The 20,645-nt window shown below is 56.4% G+C and overlaps 1 protein-coding gene across 2 annotated transcripts in view; it reads left to right on the forward strand.

Annotated features, from left to right (window-relative positions):
• Positions 1–19,730, forward strand: part of CCDC12 (coiled-coil domain containing 12) — a 61,841-nt gene extending 42,111 nt beyond the window's left edge. For both annotated transcript variants that reach the window (XM_021686964.1, XM_021686963.1), the window contains exons 3-8: positions 460–527; positions 14,144–14,223; positions 15,618–15,679; positions 15,830–15,864; positions 16,890–16,966; positions 17,063–19,730. In XM_021686964.1, the coding sequence (XP_021542639.1) occupies positions 460–527; positions 14,144–14,223; positions 15,618–15,679; positions 15,830–15,864; positions 16,890–16,966; positions 17,063–17,145 (405 nt within the window). In that variant the 3' untranslated portion in view covers positions 17,146–19,730. The remainder of the gene's footprint in view (positions 1–459; positions 528–14,143; positions 14,224–15,617; positions 15,680–15,829; positions 15,865–16,889; positions 16,967–17,062) is intronic.
• Positions 19,731–20,645: the final 915 nt, after the last annotated feature.

Raw genomic sequence — 20,645 nt, forward strand, 5'->3', positions numbered from 1 at the left:
TACTCCTTAAGGTAAGCAAGTAGGTGTTCCTAGAGAGGCCTCTGGCCTGGAAGTGGGGGTCAGGAGGCCCGAGCTTTTGCCCCACCCTGGTTGCTGGTGACTGCCCTTCCCAGCTGAGTGGGTGGCTCCATCCAGACCCATTGAGGGGTCACCGACCACCTGCATTTCTCGCCACTCAAACCTAGCTCCTCCTGCTAGTGTTCTCTGGGGGTCACCGTGGGCCTGGCCCGGGCTGGGGTCACCGGCTGTTAGGTTTTGTGGGCGTCGTGGGGGGGGGGAGTTGAAGGATGGGCAGTGAGGCTCCAGTGTTGTGCACCCCTTGGAGGCTGCAACACCAAGCTGCTCCTTGCCAGGGTGAGAGGCTCCTGAGGTGTCCCGTTCTTCCCCACCTCCCTGGGCATCAAGGACTGGAAGTAGGAGCATCCGTCTGAGCGAGTGGTTTTCTCCCTTCCTTTGCAGGACAAGGAAGACGGGGAGCCCAAGACCAAGCAGCTCAGAGAAGGGGAGGAGGAAGGCGAGAAGCACAGGTGAGGCCCGTGTGCAGCTCTCTGTCATCCCACCTCGATGTTGACACTCTCTACCCCGTGCCTCCCCCACCGCCCCGTGGCTGCCTTGTGCAGGCATGAAAAGCTCACCCTTCTCCCCAGCTGGAGCCTTCTTTGCTCCCTTTCCCCCACTGGCCAGCCACCTTTTACTCAGCCACCCGCAGTTTCTTCCCGACCCTCATGAAGGCTTATCTCCAAACCACTTGCGTGGTGTGGGTCCACAGCACCTGCAAAATCAGGTCCAAACTGTGCCTGGCGTGTTCGCTCTGCCTGGGCCACCTGGTCTCGTCCAGCCCCTTCCGGTTCCCCGTAAGCCCTCTGACCCTTTGGAGTCTCCTGATGGCATCCTCTGTGTGTGCTCCTCCCTCGGCCTGGATTCCTTGTCCTCTCCTCTCCACCTTCCATAGCTCGGTCTTCGTGTGGAGCTCAGCTCTGAGCCTCCGCTGCTTCCTCCCTGTCTGTGCTCCCCAGCCCCCTCAGGAGGCCGTGGAGAGTGTTTCTCTTTGCCAGATCCTGTCATCTGGTCGAGTCCACTTCAGTTGCCCGAACACGGTGCTCTTCCCTATGATTGCGGGCACACAGTCTCCCCTCACCCCTTCTCGAGGGCTGGCACCTCCACACAGCTTGGGTGCTGCTTTGCATCAAAAATACCTGGGAAACATTTGCAAATCCGAAGTGTGGGGTGGGCAGGCGCTGTGTGGATGGTCTTTGTGAGCTGGGGAGAACCTTCCTGTTCGCCCAGCGCTTCCACACCAGAGTTCCGGGGTCTTGTGCCCTCCCTCCCACGCCGTCTTGAACTCGGGCCACAAGGGCCGCGGGGGAACTGTGCTTGGGATCAGACTTGGTTTCTGAATGGACAGGTCACCTTGATGTCCTCCGTTCTGAGCAGTTTCCTTCAGGCTCAGGGCTTGAAGGTGTCTGCTCACATGGGGTTGTGGATCTGGATGTCCGAAGTAAACTTCCCTGGACGGGCTGTGCTTTGAGGGGTACAGCAGGAGGTGGAGGACCCTCCCCGGAGGAGGAAGCAGGACTTCCTGATGCCACTTAACTTTATCAGTATGCATGGAACCTCCCCGGGTGCCGGCCCCTCATCGGGAGCTGATCTCACAGGAGATAGGGCTTTTTCAAGTCCACAGGGTTGTGTGTGTGTGCTTGTGTGTGTTCGCCTGCATGACAGTTTACAGAGTGGGTTCACACCGTCCCCACAGGCAGCCCTGTAGGGTCCTTGCCACCTCACCTATTACCAGAAATGGGAACGGCTCTGTGCTCAGTGGTGGTGCTGGGACCCCCGCCACCCTAGTGCTGGGCTCTCTGCTTTCTTGTTGGGTCTGGCCCCCTCCACCAGCCCCTCAGGGGGCCCTCACCAATGACAGAGATGAAGGCCAGGTCCTTGCTCTTTTGCCAAGCAACCCCACTTGTGTGGTTTGGGGGTGCATGCCTGCACAGTTTCCCTGTTCTGTGGGACCTGCTGGGGGGACCTTCGATTTTCTTCTGGCTTGTTCTTACTTAGATTCTCGGTCAATCGCTGGCTAGAGCCTTGAGTCCTGGTTTCTGGGCTGTCTTCGCTTTGCTGGGAGGTCCCTGCTCTCATCCCCCTCTTCCTTGATGAGACAGAGAAGGGGCATTGGTGAGCAGATGGGTCGGTCATACGGTAGAACACTTGATTGTTGAGCCATGGGATTGAATCTCAAACACGGTGTCAGTGGAGGAAAGAGCAGGCTTCGGAAGTGAGAACACACAGGGCAGGAACGTTTATATATATATTTCAGAAACCCACATGATGATAGAGGTGTTATTCGCTCCACAAGCCCTGGCTCAGTTGGTTGTCTGATTTGGCCTGGAAGGCGGCAGAGGACAAAACACAGTCCCTGCCCTCACGGGGCGGACACTCTCTGGAGGCCGACAGACTGGACAGAAAAACAAGTGTGTGGGAAGAGGGCATTGAAGTGGAAGCTACAGACATGGGACCATGCTCTCCGCCGTGCACCCACTCCTGCCCTCAGATTAGCTGCTGGGAATCGGGGAGGAAACAGGATTAGGGAAAGGCTGTGACCGGCCACAACATAGGATTTCTATAACAAAAATGGGGGAGTGGGGAGGAGCAAACCTGTCTCAAAAACGGCAGAGTGTTGCTTTTGTTGACTTTGGAGGAAGTGAGCACAAGTGTTGTGTTATTCTCTGAATGTTTCTGTGTGCCTGAGAGATTTCATCACGAAAACAGTGTGAAAAAGAAAGGGGTGCAGGGCCCCAGGTTCCTCCGCCGGAGCTCTGGGTAAAAAAGCCCCCGTTCACCTTCTAGGCCTTAATGAGTCATTTGTGGCGAAGCCCGAGACCCCCTCTGAAATCCCCTGCCAAGCCCGCCCAGCTGGACCCGGGGGGGGGGGGGGGGGGGGGTCGGAGGGCCTGCTCACAGCAGCCCAGGGACCAAACCCGTGGGGCACTGGATGGAGTTCTGCTTCAGCTCCTCCTGTTTTTCCACTTTTCTGACCCCTCCTCGGTTAAGGCTGGGTGTGTGGGGGCCGGGTCTGGCCTGGGAATCAGGAGCTTCGCTTGCGTGGCCGTCCCTCCGCTGCTCAGTCACCACCTCGGTTGTCAGGAAAGCCCGCCTTAGCCGGCTGTGGAGTTGTGCAGGAATTTGTAGCGCCCCAGGAAAAGGGGGCTCTTACCTTGAACAGGCTTAGAGTGAAGGTGCTGCCTGGATTATTCGGGAAGGCAGGGCAGAGCCTCAGTCCCTGTACCAAGTGGCCAGACCCTTGTGGGTTTAACCCCAGACTGCAGGGTCTAGGGCTGGGGTGTGGGCTTTCCAGGAAGAGCCTGAGGCAGCAGACTCTGTGTCTGTCATAGCAGAGAGGGGGCCTTTCTCCTCATCGGTTCTCCAGGTCTGGAAAGGGACTCCCAGCAGGATGTTTATGGCTTGGGAGCAGGCTCCATGGAGCCCCTAGGCCACAGCCCCTGCCATGGCCCCCTTTGCCGATGGGGGGAAAGGGGCAGCCTTCCAGCTCCATTGAGTTGGGGGGCGGGCAGGGATGACCTCTGAGGCCAGTTAACCAGTGAGCATCTTCGCTTCCTTGGCTCCTGGGAGGTAAGAACAGTCTGCTTCGGTCCAGGTCAGCCCACACTGAGCCCAGGTGCCAGGTGGGCACCCCTGTGGGCACCAGCCCTTCTGAGGTGTCCTGAGAGGAATGCAGGGCCCACTCCAGGCTGCCTTCAGCCAGGGGCAACAGGACAAGGCCTCATGGAGAACATTCCTTTTGAGTTGGGTCTGGAATCTTAGTGGGTAGGATTTGGGCAGAGAAGGCCCAGAGGTGTGAACCAGCAGGGTGAAAGGGAGAGCGGGGTAACTGCTTGTTGGGGAGGCATGGACAGACACCCTCTGACCCATGGCTTGGAAAGCCCAGCGTGGGCTTTGTACGGGTCACTGGAGCAGAGAGGGAGATTCAATGTGGCCCTGTCGGCGCTGCACAAGCTTGTGGGGCAGCCCAGCCCGTGTCTTCGGTTGGTGATGAACTTCCCAGAAGTTCCTCATGCACTTTTGTTTACATCGACAGGACTGAGCAAAATAAAAGTTGAGACAGTTCTTTGTGCAACAGCGGGCCCCAAAATTGTAGAAACCAGGCAGATGGAGAAAGCTCGGGACTTGGAAGCAGCTCCGGGTGTGAGGCCAGGCCTGCCTGTTATTAGCCTTCTGGCCCTGACAAGTTACTGCCTCAGTGAGCCTCACCCGAGTATCTTCGACTAAAGAGGGGGAGAAAGATAGCAGCTTGCTTCCCTGATGAGTACAGCAAATACATCACTTTTTATCTGGCAAGTGCTGGGCTGGGCAGAAAGAAGACACTTTTAGGCCCTCCTGAGAGAGTTGAAGGACTCCAGACACACGTGGAGAAGGCAGAACTCTCACACAGGCTGTGCTCACTTTGCAAATTGGGGAAACAGCAAGGTCGGTGGATGAGAGAAGAAGTAAAAGTACCTGTGGCCAAGAAATGAATCATTAGGATCGTTTGTGGGACCTCCCCTCCTTGATAGAGTTCATCCTCAGCAAAGTCACTGAGGAGCGTCGTTTTGCAGATGCAGTGTGGGGCCAGGGCAGGTGGCTGAGGAGACGGGAAATTCACCCAGCAGGATCGGAGGCAGGCACCCTGGGACCTCGCCCCTCACCAGCCATGCTGGAGAATCCCCATCTTCCTCTCTTCCCGTGCTGCTGCCCATTTGCCTTAAGGACACTTCTCAGAATCTTAGCCTGTTCCAGTTCCTTTGCCTTTCCTTATAAACTTTAGAATCGGCTTGTTAGTATCTATAAAAAAGCTTGCTAGGATTTTGATTGGAATTGCATGGAATCTGTAGATCCACATTCCTTCTTAAAATTTGTATGACTCTCTCCAGGATAAATCCTGCCCTGTCCCCATACAACCAAATCCCCACTGGGGTGAGGAGTCAGTGTCCCTTGAAGGTGGACCAGCCCAAGCCAGACCCTGTGGGAAGGAAAGACATGTTTGCCTTCCCAGAGGGGCCCGGCTTGTCATCTGGGCTGGATCTGCCCTCTTCCAGCCACCCCTCCCTACAGCTAACTTTGAGGGGCGTCGGAGACTTCTCTCTAACACAGCCCCCGCTTACGGCCTTGGTAAGTTACAGCCCGGCAGCCATGGAAAGGTGGCCCACAGAGAGGGGCATTTCTGTTGGCTGCTTTTGTGTTTTTTTAAGGCCTCAGTCGCTTCCTCCTGATGGCAAGTCAGCTGATACATGTGCCACGGAGGGGTGTCTGGGGGCGGGTTTGCACGGCCACCCTGGCAGGAGGGAGGAGAGGGGAGGTGCTGCACACCCTAGTGGGCAGGGGGCAGGGGAGCATGTCTTGTTAAGTGCTTGAACAAGCAAGCCTCAAGCCCTCAGCCCCCACAACCACCACCTCCCTCCGCTCTGGATCAAGGTGTGCACCCAGCTGGGGCAGTCACCACGCAGGGACAGTGGCTTACTCTGGAGTGAGTGTCAGACTGCTGCCGCAGAAACTGGGCCACTAGCCCTCGTTCTTCAGGATGAGAAACCAGTTCTCCAACTCCGTGTGGAGAGAGGTCCCACCCCAGCTGAGGCCCTGCCCAGGCCTTGCCCGGTGCCCAAACCCCGGAGGTTGGCAAATGCTAGGCCTTCTCTCATCTTCGAGTTGGGTCCCTGGGACGGTGTCTGTGTCCGGTGTGTGCTTGCACATCCATGACGTCAGCTTGATCCCACTGTCGTGATGACTACAGGGCAGCTCTCACCCGCTTCTCCTGAGTCACCTCACTGCGCTCCGGGCCCGGGGCTCTCCCCTCCGTGGCAGTGGGATGGACTGTGGCTCCATGGCTCATGCTGAGACGGCCTGCAGTCGCCCTGTTTCTCCTGACCCCGCTGCTCAGGAGTAGGCCCTGGATCGCGTGAGAATGAATCAGGAGAGGATGAGAGGACTGGTTTAAGAAGGCAGCGTTCACCATGCAAGCAGGCCAAGCATTTCTCTTCTGTGCAGGGGAAAGCGGGGAGGATGGCTGGGTCCTCTCTGCCCAGAAGGAAGTCCTGATCTTGTAGGTCATGATCGTCAGTGCTTCCAAAACCCTTCTCATGAAATCCCCTTCCCTGTTCCGGGAGTAGGTGTGATCCGACCGCGAGATGAAGAAACCGCACTTCATGCAGGTGAAGCAACTTGTCCACGATCTCCCAACTGAGAGGAAGGGGACCAGCCTTAGGAGTCCTCCCCAATCCCTCTGCCTGCAGGCTGCCAAGGCAGGCCCCGCTTGGTTCTCTTCCGCCACCTTCACCCTTAGTGCCGCTCCCAAATGCGGAGGCGCCGGGGCCTTTGGCTGTGTGCCCTCTTGGCTGGGGCCGGTGGGGTGGGCATCAGGGAGGCTGGGCAGCTGTGTGGTGAAAAGAGGTTTCTCTGGCAGCCTGCAGCGGGGGCTGGCGGTTTACAGCCCAGGGCAGCCCCATGGGGTTGAGCACCATCCACCTCCCCAGCGTGGCCTGTGTGACAGGTGGGGCCCAGGAGGATGGGGGGCAGTGGGCTGTGCAGGCTCCTGTCTCTGTACCCCGATCTGGCCCCAGACAGCCAGTGTGGCCAGTTCAGGTCTCATCTTGTGTGCCCTTTGGGATTCAGCTCAGCTGTCCAAACTTTTGCCCCCCTCCTCTTTTAAAACTTGAATTGATAGTTAAAGTACTTAAAGTATAGATTTTTTTCAGTTGTGGAAAGTTTAGAAAATACAGCCTAACACGTGTCTGAGCATATTCTGCTGTTCATGACCTTTTCCACACACTGTGTCCTGATCATCTTTTGATAAATAACACTTCTACAAAATTCTCAATGGTTGCTTAATATTTCTTTGGGAATACTGTCGTTTCTTTTTCAGTCCTTGATTTTTGGTACATCAGCTGTTTCTAGTACTTCAAGTGCCTGTCAGCTGTGCATTTTCAGGTAGGATGGGTGCAGAGCCTAGGGAACCCTAGGAAGTCTAGGGAACGTGGGCTGGGCCCTTCAGAGTCTAGGGTGGCAGTGGGTACAGACCACATGAGCCAGATGTGAGGGCAGCTAGGGCTGGGCAGGGGCCTGACTTAACTCACGCTTGGCCCTGGGCATGGCCTTGACCAGCTGCTGGCTGTTCTGAACCATCAGGGGCTGGGCACCTGGTAATCTTGACGGGCCTTGGAGCTGACGCAGTTGGGTGAACTTGGGTGGGCCTTCCATGTGGGTCTCACCCCCGGCCAGCTCTGGCGCTTCTGGCCTCCCTGTTTTTAAGGCAAGGCCTGACTGCCTTTCTATTCCAGATTTCTAAAGCCCCTTCTTCATCTAACGCCTGTGACCCACTGCGATATCAGGGGCTGAGGGAGGGTCCTGGAGGCTGGGGAGCTAGCTGGGAGGATGGGATCTGAGGAGGGAGGAGGAGTTTCAAGAATGGTGCTTTCAGCCAGACTCCTAGAGTGGGAGGATGAGGGAATGCCCAGCATGATTTTTTCCCTCAAGGCACTTACCAAGGGCCCAGAGCACGGCTGACCCACCTGTAGCCCTGGGCAGGACTCCTGGGCGTGCTGTCAGATAGCCTTTACTCTTCCACATGACTGCAGGTCCCTAAGGAGCTTGGTGATGGGGACTGGGGTCCACCTCAAGGCCAGAGACCTGGGTTGGGATTCAGGCTTTGGCTTTTCCCTAACTCTGAGGCTCTTGGGCACATCCATGAGTCTCTCTGTGACTATTTTCCACATCTGGAAAATGTCAGTAGCCACCTTACATTGAAGGGCAATCCTGAGAGGCAGCATATGGAGTGTGTTCCTATTGAGAAGGAAGCATTGTCCCATTCATCTCGGCCTGCGCTTTGGGGTGGGGACAGGACATCAAGGTCCAGAGGATGCGGGAGTTCCCACCCCTTTTCCTGAAGCCCTTGGAGGAGGTGTTGGCCAGGGGTCGCTTGGGAGGCTATGTCCATGGGATGTGGCCCTGTCCAGCACGTGGTCTGTTCTTGTGCTGCATTTTCTTTGTCTGTAGGACAGGAGACCTGGGGTGGGTAGGAGGGGAGGGAGCTTTGATTGCCCTATATCTGTACCCGTCCCCATAGTGTGGCCAGCGTGGCCCTCTGGGAGGACAGCTGGAGTACAGTACCTTCTGCCCATGAGTGGGGAAGCCGCTGGGCTCTTCCAAAGTTCCATTTGCTATTAAGCCAACCATCAAGTATCCCGAATTAAACTGTTGAGCAACCACCAAACAAAAACATCGCCATAGCCCATCTGTTTCCGGTGTCCGTGTTCCATACCAACCTTGTACTCGACTTCTAGTGGAGTTTCCAGGTGTTCTGATGGCACTGTCCTGAGCTGGACCATCCCTCACTCCCATCGTGGTCATTGTCTGGACAGGTGCTCATCCTCTGCAGGGGTGCTCGCAGCCTCCCCTGGGGGATTCCGCCAGAAGACAGCCCAGAAGTGTCTGCTGGGGGCTGTTAGAGGTGATGCTGCCAGAAGCATTTCTGTGTGCAACATTTGGTTCTGTTTGACCCTGTTTTGGTACTATTTCTATGGTGTAACTTCCCCAGATCAGGCTTATCAGGTCATGGGTTTGAGCGCTCTAATCTGTCTTGAAGGAAGTGACCACCAGCCTCTGGAGCACTTGTGAGCACCATTTGGGACAGTTGCCTATCCCCTTGTTTTCACGGGCCTGTCTGGCCTCTGGCAGCCACAAACGAGGCCTTGTCTACATTGGAGACACGGGGGTGAGTGTGCATGTGCAGAGCCCAAAGCATACAGAAGGTTGTTGGGGGTGTGTGCCTGTCCCTGGAGGAGCCCCGTTACTCTGTACCCCGGATGTGCAAGCTGAAAGCCGTCTGTGGTCAGAGCTGCTGTCTTCAGCCAGGGCTGGCCTCCAGGACTTCCCAGGCCTATCCTGGGCTTGGCCTGTCCTGTGCTCAGTTACTGGGAGGAGAGCTTCAAGACTCCCCCCTTTCTCTGGTCCTGGAGAAGCCTGTGTTGGCAGGGGGGACTGAGGTAGCCGAGTGGGATGGGCCGTGTTCTTAGGGCACAGGCCAGGTGGGACTGCCTCATGTTGGCCTCTCTCCAGGGGCCCAGGGCAGGGGCTGAGTGCGAAGGGGTGAGATGAGGGGTTCATGTCCCCGAGGGTAAGGCTGGGAGCACGGATGAGGGTGAAGTAGGCCAGGGCTGGGAGCCCTCCATGAGCATCAGGCTTTCTCAGAGGCCTGTTTGCCAGCGAAGGGGTTGGCCCAGATCATCTGGAAACTTCCTTTCACTTGGACATTCTAGAACTCTACTCCTGGGTAGAGTTTCATATTTTACAGAGAATACCAACTTTCTCCTCCCCCTTCCCCTGAGGGGCACATGTGGAAGGTGATTTCCCGGGATCTCCCTGGCCAGCCCACACCCGGGGTCCCCGCGGCTGGCCTTAAGGGAGACCTCACAGTGGTCACCAAACCTGCTCAGGCACTTGCTTGGTCTCCTCAGATACCGGGGGAGGGAGTGGAGGAGAGGAGATGGAAAAACACATTTCCCCAGTTTAAGGAGACTCAGTAGGATGTAAACGTGGACATCACTCTGCTGCTTTGCTTCAGAGATAACAAAGGCCCTTAGTAGCTGGCTGCCCTGGCCCGGCCACATTCCTGCCCTTTGTGAATCTCCTGGGCACAAATTCTTTGCTTCCGGGGTTGTCTTCCTAAGCATTGAAAGGCCCAGAGAGCCCCAGGTCGCCGCCACGCGCCCTCCCTGAATTCCTCTGTGGAGTGGGGACAAGTGTGAGTTGGCAGCGGAGTGCTGGGGCTGGCTCTCTAGGAGCTTGTGGGGCAGGGTCTGTGGGGCAGCCACGAAGGGACCACGTGCGTGGGGTGTGAGGGCTGCTGCGGAGAGGGCAGAGGGCCATGTAGAGCCAAGAGGAGGCCCAGGAGAGGAGCCGTCAGCTGTGTCTTGGGGTGGGTGGCAACCTTTGGGCTGCCCACAGTGCCGTCTTGTTAAGCTAGCTCTTGAAGGCCAAGGGGCAGGAAAGTGCAGCAGACCGGACTGGCAATGACCCAGGGGACATTTGATTGGAAAGCAGGCTGTGGGGACCAATGAGGAATGAGGTCAGGACTGTGTGAAGAGGCTGAGTCTTGTTTAGGGGATAGTGGATCAGAGAGGGTGAAAGTGGGGGTACCAGGTAGCCTCTGTGGCTGCCCACATGGAGGGGACTGGGGGTGGCCCAGGGCATTTGCGCCTGGCTGGCTCAGTCGGTAGAGCATCCGACTCTCGATCTCAGGGTCATGAGTTCAAGCCCCACGTAGGACATGGAGCCTACTTAAAAAAAAAAAAAAGGGACTACCATATCATTACTCGTGCAGCCAGGTGCCCCTGATGCTGCATTTTAAATCCCAGAAAAAGTATGAGTATTTTGTACAGTCAGTATTCTTTTAGATTTCCCTGCATATTTACTCTGATGCATTTCATTCCTTCTGCAATTCAGTGCTCCCATCTGAGATCATTTTCCTTCAGTCAGAAGCACTCCCCTTAGTATTTCTTGACAGATTCCCGGATGACCAGTTTCGCCAATTTTTCTTTTTCTGGCCAAGGTTTTCTTTGAAGGCTGTGTTTTTTTAAAAAAAGATTTATTTATTTATTTGAGAGAAAGAGAGCACGAGTGCCGGGGATGGGAAGTTGGCAGAGGGAGAGGGAGAGAGAGAATCCCAAGCAGACTTCCCACTGAGCATAGAGCCTGATGTGGGGCTCGATCTTACAACCCTGAGATCATGATCTGAACCGAAATCAAGAGTCAGACGCTTATCTGACTGAGCCACCCATGCAGTCCTCTTTGACGGCTATTTTATCTAGATTTATCATTCTGGTGTGGCATTCTAATTACTTTTGGCATTGCCCATGTATCACCCCATTGTCTTATGGTTTCCATTGTTTCTGTCGAGAAGTCAGCTGTCTGTTTTAGGTTTTCCTTTGAAGGCCAGGTGTCTATCTAATTTAAGAATTTCTCTTTGTGTTTGGTATTGAGTAGTTTGATAATGATTTGCCTAAGTGTGCTCTTCTTTGGAGCTCCTAGTGTTTCTTTAATCTGTGTGTGGCTTGGCTTGATGTTTTCCACTTATTTTGTGAAATTTTCAGTTATTATTTCTTTAAATATTGCTCCTGGGGCTCTCATTACATGTTATGTTAGCTCTTTCCACCATGTCCCATGGGTCTTTCATGTTCTTTTTCGTATTTCCCAACTTTTTTCCCTCTGTGCCTTGGTCTGGATATTTTCTGACTTAAGTTGCGGTTCGCTAACCCCCCCTTTAGTTGTTCTAAACTGCTGTTGAACCCATTTATTGAGGTCTTGACTTTGGTTATATTTTCAGCTGTAGAATTCCCATTTAATTAATTTGTAGTTTCACATTCTCTGCTGCAATTCTCCGTCGTGTGATACACCTTCCTGAACTTTCATTAATTTCAGTTGTTTTATATTTCATTTCTAATCCTTGTACTATTTGGATCTCCTTTAAATGTATTTCTGTTATTTATTTATTTATTTTTCTCATGGCTTTGGTAGAATCCTGGATATTGTGTATGAAAAGTCCTAGGGATAATTTGGGTTCTGAATCATTTATTTTCTTCCGGAGAAAATGTATTGCAGCTTCTGGCAAGCAGTTAGCCTACAGGTGCCCGCACCCACCCCCTCAGGACTGAGGAAGGGGCTTCCTTCCTCGAACTGATGCAAACTTCTGTCTCTTCAGCCCCATGGGTGGGCAGGAAGCTCTGCTTGGGGTCTCCGCTTTTCAGCCTCTGCGTGTAAGTAGATGCTTTAAGGGAGAAGAGGCGCCCAAGGTCAGACTCACCTGTCGCACTGCCCCTCCCTCCGTGATCGCAGCCCCTCTGATCCTGCTTGCCTTGGTACTTCTCCAAGGCTAACAGATTTTTAAAAAATACATCTGTTGTCAGGTTTTTAAGCTGTTTGCAGAAGCAGGGGGTTAAACCTTGGTCCCGTGTTGAAAAGACCAGGCCCCCGAGCAGAACCCAGTGCCCCCGAGCAGAACCCAGTGCCCCCGTGACCTGCCCTTAGAGACTCTTGCCTTTTGGCGGTGATCGGCGTGGGGGAGAGCCAGTTAATTAGGCATTAGTGAGAGGCAGTCTCTTCATTAGGTCTCACCGAGTGAAGCAGGGTGGGCTTGGACCTAGCTTGACACAGTTGGCAGATCCTCCTTGTTTACAGATATGGAAACTGAGGCCCAGGATGGGCCAGTCCCACAGTGACCGGGACCCAGGTGTTCACGACTGCTGGGCCCGTGCTCAGCTCCAGGGGGAGCAGGGGACAGTGGGCAGCAGGGCTGCTGGGGGCACTGGGGGTGCTGGGGGGCCATCCCCCCCGGCCAGTGCTGCTGTTGCGCTGGCCTCTCCCCGGCCCCCTGCCATGGCCTCCCCATTCCAGCGTCTTCTGAAGCCTGGGCAGCAAGGGGCCCATGTTGCCGCGAGACCTGGGTACAGTTCCCGGCAGCCTCCCCTCTCTCCTGCCCATTGCTCAGAAAACCTTGGAGCTGGTTTCTGAGAGTGATAGGGTTTTTTTTTCCTCACTAATCCCCGCAGTTTTTCTGTCCACACCCAGTTTCTCTTCCGCTTTTTTCCCCACCCTGTTGTGAACGAAAGTCAGTGCACCAAATCATGCTCTGCTTTCCCTCCCGGTGCCTCAGTGGCGTTTAGCAGCAGGCCCGAGGGAGGCATTAGCGGGTAGAGGACAGGGTGGGTGTCCCTGCTCCTTGGAGGAAGCCTGTGGGAATGGGCAGCCGGCTTCCCGCACGTAGGCCTTGCCCACACTGCCCCTCGGGGCCCTGGCAGAGAAGGGGCTGGTGGAGCTGGTGAATTCAGGGACGATTGGCCTCAGAGAGCTCCCAAACTCAGACCACTGCCACTTGCTAGGTGTGTGGCCACAGACACCTGCTGCCTCAGCCCTAGAAAAGCTGGCCGCCCAGGGGCTGGGGACTTCGGCAGCGTTTTTGCCCGGCAGAGACAGGATTCTGTAGGTGACGGACTGTGGGAGCCCTCCTGCTGGGAAAATGTGCCCTATCCTGGAGGCCCAGGATTTCTCAGGGGCCAGCAGTCCTTGAGGGGCTCCGAAGAGGGAGTGAAGAAGGAGGACCCACATCCAGGCTCTGCTGGCTGGCGGGTCAGGGACCACTTCTCCCCCAAGGATGAAACAGTCTGTCCCACCGTCTCTGGCCTTTAGTAAGCAGCACCCCCCGGAACTGTCATTCTGCCACCCTGTGGGGTTAGCCAGGGCCCCTCCTCCTGCGGGCAGGCTTTTGGGTGTGGGGGTCGGGGTTGGTGAGCTGCTGAGCCTGGGAGGCCCCAGCAAATGCTTGGTATGCCCAGCCCTGCCCGGGGAGACTGGCCAGGCCCAGTGTGTGATCCTGGTCGCCCGTGGCTCCTTCTCAGAGCTCTTGGGGTCCGCCTGGTAGCATTTTAAAGAGCTCTTGCGGCCACGGGGCTGGGCCGTTCCCCTGGCTGTCCCGGGGGTCTGGCTTGTCCAGCGTGGCGCGCTGTCGTGCCCGTCCTTCACCCTTGCTGGCTGCTCCTAGCACACGCACAGCCTTGCCACCGAGAGTTGAGGTCTGCCCCGGCGGCGCTGGGCTGCAAAGGCTCTGAGGAGGAGGACGCGCTTGGAGAACCAGTGGGTGACCACCGGTTTTCTCCTTTAGGAGAAACTCAGCCCGGGAGCTCTGGCCCTGACTCCAGGTCGGACGCTGTGGCCACCGCTGTGGGGCCTAGGACAGTGGTGCAGTCCCTCCGACCCTCAGGTCCCCTGACTGTCAGATGGAGCTCCTCCGGGAGACACGGCCAGGGAATGTTCCAGGGGCCTCCCTGGCCCCAGCTCTGGGTGAGAACCGACGGCGCAGCCGGGGCTGTGGCAGAGCCGCCTGCCCAGCTGCCACCTGGCAGGTGACGGGGCTCGGCGACGGGGGCCTGACCCAGTGATTCTTCTGTTCCTGCGCTTGCCCTTTCACCAGGCTGTCTCCAGAGAGACCGGAGGGAAGTAGAGAAGCCATAGCCCAGCTCGCGTGGCTTCCTCACGGGCTGACCTGCCAGTGTGTGAGGTGAACGAGGCCCTCCGCTCCATCTCTGCCTGTTCTCTGCTCTCGTAGGGAACTCAGGCTGCGGAACTATGTCCCCGAGGATGAGGACCTGAAGAGGAGGAGGGTGCCCCAGGCCAAGCCAGTCGCGGGTAGGTGGACCGCCTCACTCCATCTCTGCTCGGAGGCACGGACGCCTCCACCTCGGCAGGTGTCGCGCTCTCTTGGACAGTAACCAGCCGCGCAGGGCTGGAAGGTGGGTTTCTAGGACCCTCGGGCACCATCTCACAGCCATGCGGCAGTAACCCACGTTGAGTGACAGCAGAGGCGGTCAGGGCACCCGAGGGCCTTCCAGGGGCCTGCGAGGGAAGAGGCCGCATCCCCCTGGAGGACCTCTCTGGGCTGAGGAGTGGAAGTGGCCCTGGGGCCCTGGGACAGCAAGGGCAGGGGGAAGGGGGGGGAGCGTCCTGGGGGTCCGAGTGAGTCCCTGAAGAGGAGCTGAGCGTTCAGGCACTCAGCGAGCCGTGGGCGGGCCGACGCCTGCCAGGCACAGAGGATGGGAGAGGCGTTCCTGTTGGGGCGAGCAGCTGGGAGCTGCTGGAGATGCTCCACACTGGGGACGCAGAGCACTTCTTACCCCGGAGACCCCTGGCCCTGTTTTTAGCCTTCATTTTTGTGATCATTTCTGAATTCTACAAATTCTAAATGAATAATCATTTATCTTGAAAATAGTAAAGTGTTACCCCTTCAGCCACACCCCAGTCTGCTTCCCCACGTTTTTCGCCCCAAGATTCACATGCTTTCCAGGTGGTTTGCTTCATGGTGTGGGCCACACTGTGGTGGGGACAGTGAGGCAGGCCGGGGGAGAGGGGTGGGGAGTGGTTCCGGGCCATGAGGCAGCACATGGCAACAGTGACGGGGTCACAGGAAGCACCTGGAGCCCAGAGTTGTTGTTAGTGCTCCTGGTCTCTGTGCCCACAGGGGCAAGGCCCTCCTGGTCTCACCACCCCGAGGCCCAGTGTCCGGTCAGGCGCGGGCCATAGCGCCTCCCCAAAGTGACTGTCCCCCTGCTCTTGGGAGCACGTATCTGAGTGGGATGGGAAGAAGAGCCACCTATGTCCCGGCCGGTCCATGGCCCAGAGGACATCCTCAGAGCCCAGGAGCCCCTGTAGAGTATGGGAAAGCCGGTCCTCGTGGTTCTTCACAAAACCGTACCGTGGCAATACCCGGGTGGTGCTCCCATTTCCCAGGGGAGTGTAGCAGCCATGCGTCTGGCGGGAGGTCTGGGCTCCATCTGTTCTGGCTGTCTGCCTCCTGCAGGCTCTCCTTCGCCCCAGGATTGTTTCATCCCAGGAAACCCAAGCCCTTCCTCCTGGGCAGCCTTTGCAGAGTCTTCACCTCTGGAAGTTGGGAGCCCGGGAGAGGGGCCAAGAAAGCCCAGGGTCTCCGCGGGGACCCGCCCGCACCCTCTCCCCCTCCCCCAGGTACCCCAGGGAGAGCAGGGCTCCTTTCCGACAGGCCTGTGTTGTTGTCTTGCACCCTCTAGTGGAAGAGAAGGTGAAGGAGCAGCTGGAGGCCGCCAAGCCTGAGCCCATCATCGAGGAAGTGGTGAGCACCCTGAGTGCCCCGGGGGCCCACTGGGGGCCCTTCTCTCCTCCCCCACACTCCCTCCTCCCTCCCTCCCTTTCTCCTGCTTTCTACCTCTGTGCCCTGGACCTGGGCCCCTCCAGCCCTGACATGCGTCTCCTCCCTTCCCAGGACCTGGCCAACCTCGCGCCCCGGAAGCCTGACTGGTGAGCGCTGCCACGTAGGACTAGCGTGGACTGAGTGACCACTCGTGGTGCCGGGCATGGCCCTCAGGCTGAGCCTCTCCCGCCCTCACATCAGGGAGACGGATGGTGTGGACGCGCAGCTACACGAGATAATTACTGTCCACAGTACCCCCACAGTACCTCCTGACAGGACATAGAAGGACAGCGAGAGGGAAGCCTGTGGGGGGGTGACGCCTGGAGGGTGAGGAGGGGCTCAGGGAGAGCGAGGAGCAGCCGTCCCCTCCAGAAGGCCCTTCTGCAAGGGCGAGGCTCCGGCCCACCTCAGTTGCATTTGAGCAAGGCCAGCCTTGGCCCTCAGGGAACCACAGGATGGAGGCAAGGTGATGGGAAGGGCAGACGTTGATTCCTGTCCCGGTTCTGCCACCAACTGGCCTGTTCTGCTTTGGCCTCGGTTTCCTCTTCTGTGAAGTGGGGCTAATCGTCCTTCCCCGGTGCCCCTATGACCAGGCTGATACAGAGAGTGAGAGAGGGCCGTGTGGCCTGGGGCTGGTGTTGTACTTGACCTCGGGCCAGAGGCATGGGCCCCATCCCTCTCACCTGCCATCCTGTGGCAGGCACGGCACCACTGAAGATGTTATTTGTTGAAACAAAAGCATGGGGCATACATCCTAGGAGTCCCTGAGTAGGCGGAATAGGCTGTGTGTACACTTCTGGAAGTGCCTGGTGGTGAGGGGGAGCAGGACCCACAGTGGGACCAGACCAAGAGGGCGACTCTGAGAAACCATCCACCCTTGCACACCTTGACTCAGTCCCACGTTTGGTGGGTCTGCAGCACCAGTCGCTGCCTCAGCGGGACGGGGCGGGGTGGCTGATGCTGGGTTTGGGAGGGTACAGAGAGGAACGTCCTGGCCTCTTCCCCAGGGTGGTCTCCTCAGGCAGCTGAGTGTGATTTTACCTAATGCCAGAGGGGCTTTGGGAGGGGAGGGTCCCAAGGCCACACCAAGCCAGCCTTTAGCTTCTGGCCTCCTCATACCTGCCTGCTACAGGGACCTCAAGAGAGACGTAGCCAAGAAGCTGGAGAAGCTAGAAAAGCGGACCCAGAGGGCCATCGCCGAGTTGATCCGTAAGTACAGGGCCTAGCAAGGTGGCGTCCCTGCCCTCCGGGTGGTGGCCCAAGCACAGGGCCCCTCCCCACTCCTTCTGTCTGCCATCCATCCAGGTGAGAGGCTGAAAGGCCAGGAGGACAGCTTGGCCTCTGCAGTGGATGCTACCACCGAGCAAGAGGCCTGCGACTCCGACTGAGGCACGCCGTATCCCAGGCCTGGCCTGTGGGCGGGTAGCCTTGGGTAGGGGCGGGGGCTGGGCTTGCTGTTACCGCCAGTTTGGCTCCAGAGCCACATTGCCTCATCAGTCCGAAACCCTTGCCATGGGGTGAGGTCAGCTCCTTGTTTCCTAAGTGGTCCCCAGCAGACTGAGAGGGGCAGAGCCAGTAGCAACCGTGTGGGCTTGCTGTGTGTACATACGTATGTATTTGGAACTTTCTTTTATCTCTGGAAATAGAAGCAAGCAGACCCACGTGCGTGGCAGAAACCTATTAAATATTTTCTCGGTCCTTGGGGCGCTGTGGGTTTGGGCCCCAAGGAGTAAGCCCTGTGTGGGGCCAGGCATGTCGAGGCTGGAGGGGTGCAGAAGGCCCAGGCCCGACCTTTTGAGGCCAGGTCCTGGTCCAGTCAGGCGGTCATGTCAAAACCTGTGGGTGACAGAGTCTGAGAGGCTTTTCTAAGCCCTCCCGTGGGCCCGGACCTTGCAGGAGTGTCTGGTCAGCCTGGAGAGGCTCCCAGCCTGGTCCTCTGTAGATCCCCTCACAGTGTGAGAGAGAGAAGGGAGAGGCTGGGCGTGAGGAGCGGGTGAGCTGTGCCCTGACAAGCCTCCATTCCGGGCCACTCCAGATCCAAGACTTCTGGCGCTGTTGTGTCTCATTCTCACAACCCCCAGTGGCCCCCCGTCCCTACGTCCGAGTCAGAGCTAGACCGTGGCTTCCCTGGGACAGGGCCCCTGCATTGGGGAGGGTGGCTCCTTAGGATATTATAGCCTGGGTTTGGGGTGTGGTCTTGGGCCCTGGGTCCCCAAGGTCCTGGCGTTAGGACCATGAGCCTCCTCTGTGGGGCTGACTCTCCAGAGTGACTGACTGGCCACAGTTCTGACTCCCAGGTCCCTGTGGCCAACTAGAATTTCATCTCCAAAGTGATAACACGCTTGAGTTGCCTTCAGGGTCTCCCCTTGAGTCTCCCACCTCCACCCTGTGTCATCCCAGTGCGCCCTTCCCTCTGTGCTGAGTTGGAGGAACACATTGGCCTGACTCTGGCGGACGGTGCCGAGGACCCGGGCCGGAGGGCTGGAGCGGGTGTGTGCGACAGCAAATGCTTTCAGCTGGAAGTACGCAGCTACCCTGAGAAGGTGACTGGTGCAGGAAGGGAGCAGGCATGACTGAGGGCCAAAGCGGTAGATGGCTGGCTGAGCAGCGGTCAGGCCCAGGACTCTGGTTCCCACGCGAGCAGGGGTCACACATGCCCACGGGCGGCAAGGCCGGAGCCAGACTCCCTCTGCATCGTGGCGTCTGGGACTGGCCTTCCCTTCCTGGGAATAAAGGACAAGAAGGTGCCCCCTGCCCTGGGACTGCCGTAGGAAGCAGGGTGCTTGTCCATGGCAGTGCAGGCCTCAGACACCCGGCAAGGTTCCCACTCCGCACCGGCGCTGGGACTAGCTTGAGGCTGGCCCCACAGAACGGGAGCCCCGAGAGCTGAGGAAAGGTTTGCTTCCTGCGTTGACAGCTCCGTGTGCCAACAGAAAACCGCCGTGCAGGGAGAGAGCAAAACCAACAGCATCACTCATGATGGGCACGCGAACAAAAGTTACAAAATATATGAGGAGATCCGTGCCTTGAAGAAGGGCTCCCACCCCACCAGGTGGAAGAATTGATACCCAAGGAAACTGAAACTGTGACATCCTACCAGGCTTAAAATGAGCCTTTGTTTTCTCACTAGAGAAGTAAAAGAGGCATTGAGCCCCATAACTCAGGAACGGGGATTAGGTATGAGGAAGACCTGGTTAGTAATCTTGGAAACAAAGAATGTTTATTAAAATAAGCAACACGCACACACAGAACATAAGCAGCTCCCTTGAGGAGCTAAATACTAACAGTCAAAGAAGGGATTGATCAATTGGAAGTTAAAGCTGACGCCCCAAAAGACGGCAGAGAGAGAAGGTAGGTCGCAAAGCTGACAGACTGCCAGGTGTCCTTGAGCAGATGGGAGATCAGGAAAAGAAAACTGGAGAAAGAAGGAATGGCTGACCACTTCTGTCTCTGGTATCATGGGGCCACAGCAGCCTGAACTGATCCTCCCTTGGCAAATAGCTAAAAATACTAGGTAAATAAATAGTTACAACAAATACTCACTGACCAGGCAAGAAAGTAAGGAACACTCAAGCAGAAGGTAGGAGAAGCAGCAGAATGCTGAAGCCCGACCTTTGACTTGAAGGTATTTGACAAACGAGGTGAAACTGAGCATTGGTTTTTGGGGTCCTCAGTGCCTGGGACTAAGATAACCCAGTACCTGTGCATGATGAGGGGCCTGGTACGAGAGCCCTCCAGAAGGCTGGAGCTGCGAAGGTCAGGGCCCTCTGTGAACTAATAATAGATCTGCTCCCTTGGCATCACAGAGAAAAACTGAACCTTGCCATTGACTGGAGTGAAGGAAGGTCTCCCTTGAGGACTGAGCCGGCCCCCACGTGGGTTTGCACATGAGAAACCTCAAGCCTGGGCGCCTGGGTGGCTCAGTTGGTTAAGCGACTGCCTTCGGCTCAGGTCATGATCCTGGAGTCCCGGGATCGAGTCCTGCATCGGGCTACCTGCTCAGCAGGGAGTCTGCTTCTCCCTCTCCCGCTCCCCCCTCTTGTGCTCTTTCTCTCTCTCACTCTCTCTCTCAAATAAATAAATAAAATCTTTAAAAAAAAAAAAATCCAGAAACCTCAAGCCAGGAGTATATGTGGTCATCATCACTAGAAAGGGGTGGTCTCAGATGCTTGATAGAAATGCAGATCCTAGGGGTGCCTGGGTGGCTCAGTTGGTTAAGTGACTGCCTTCGGCTCAGGTCATGATCAGGGTCCTGGGATCGAGCGCCGCATCGGACTCTGTGCTCAGTGGGGAGCCTGCTTCTTCCTCTGCCTCTGCCCCTCCCCCTGTGTGTGCTCTCCTGCTCTCTGTCAAATAAAGAAAATCTTAAAAAAAAAAAAAAAAATGCAGATCCTACCTGAATGAACCTCGATTCATCACAGTCCTCGATGAAGCCCCATTGATAAAGTTCCAAGAAAAGTGAGCAGCTTCTGGGAAAGGTCACCAGATCTACGAGGCAGCAAGGCACCAAGAGCAAAGGACATTGGCAGGGACACGGTAGACTTACAAAGGATTCATACATTAGGATTACCAGGCACATGATTTAAATGTTGAAGAATGATGTAAGAACTAAAAGGCTTGAAAACAGGAATCGATTTTCCAAAAAAAACGAAAGTGATGTTCTGGAAATAACTATCATAGTAGTTAGAAGGCCTGGATCTGTGAATTAGAGCTAAAGAAACAGTTCATGAATGTGAAGCTAGGCCCGAAGAGGTTCTCCAGAATGCAGCCCAGCAAGATAAACAGACCGATAACCTAAAACCAGAAGCTTTAGAGATACAGAGGATCGTGAGAAGAGCCAACATAACGTGATTGGAGTTCCAGGAGGGAAAAAAGGCAAAAATGAAGT

The sequence above is a fragment of the Neomonachus schauinslandi genome, chromosome 1 (genome assembly GCF_002201575.2).
Source record: "Neomonachus schauinslandi chromosome 1, ASM220157v2, whole genome shotgun sequence".
NCBI lineage: Eukaryota > Metazoa > Chordata > Mammalia > Carnivora > Phocidae > Neomonachus > Neomonachus schauinslandi.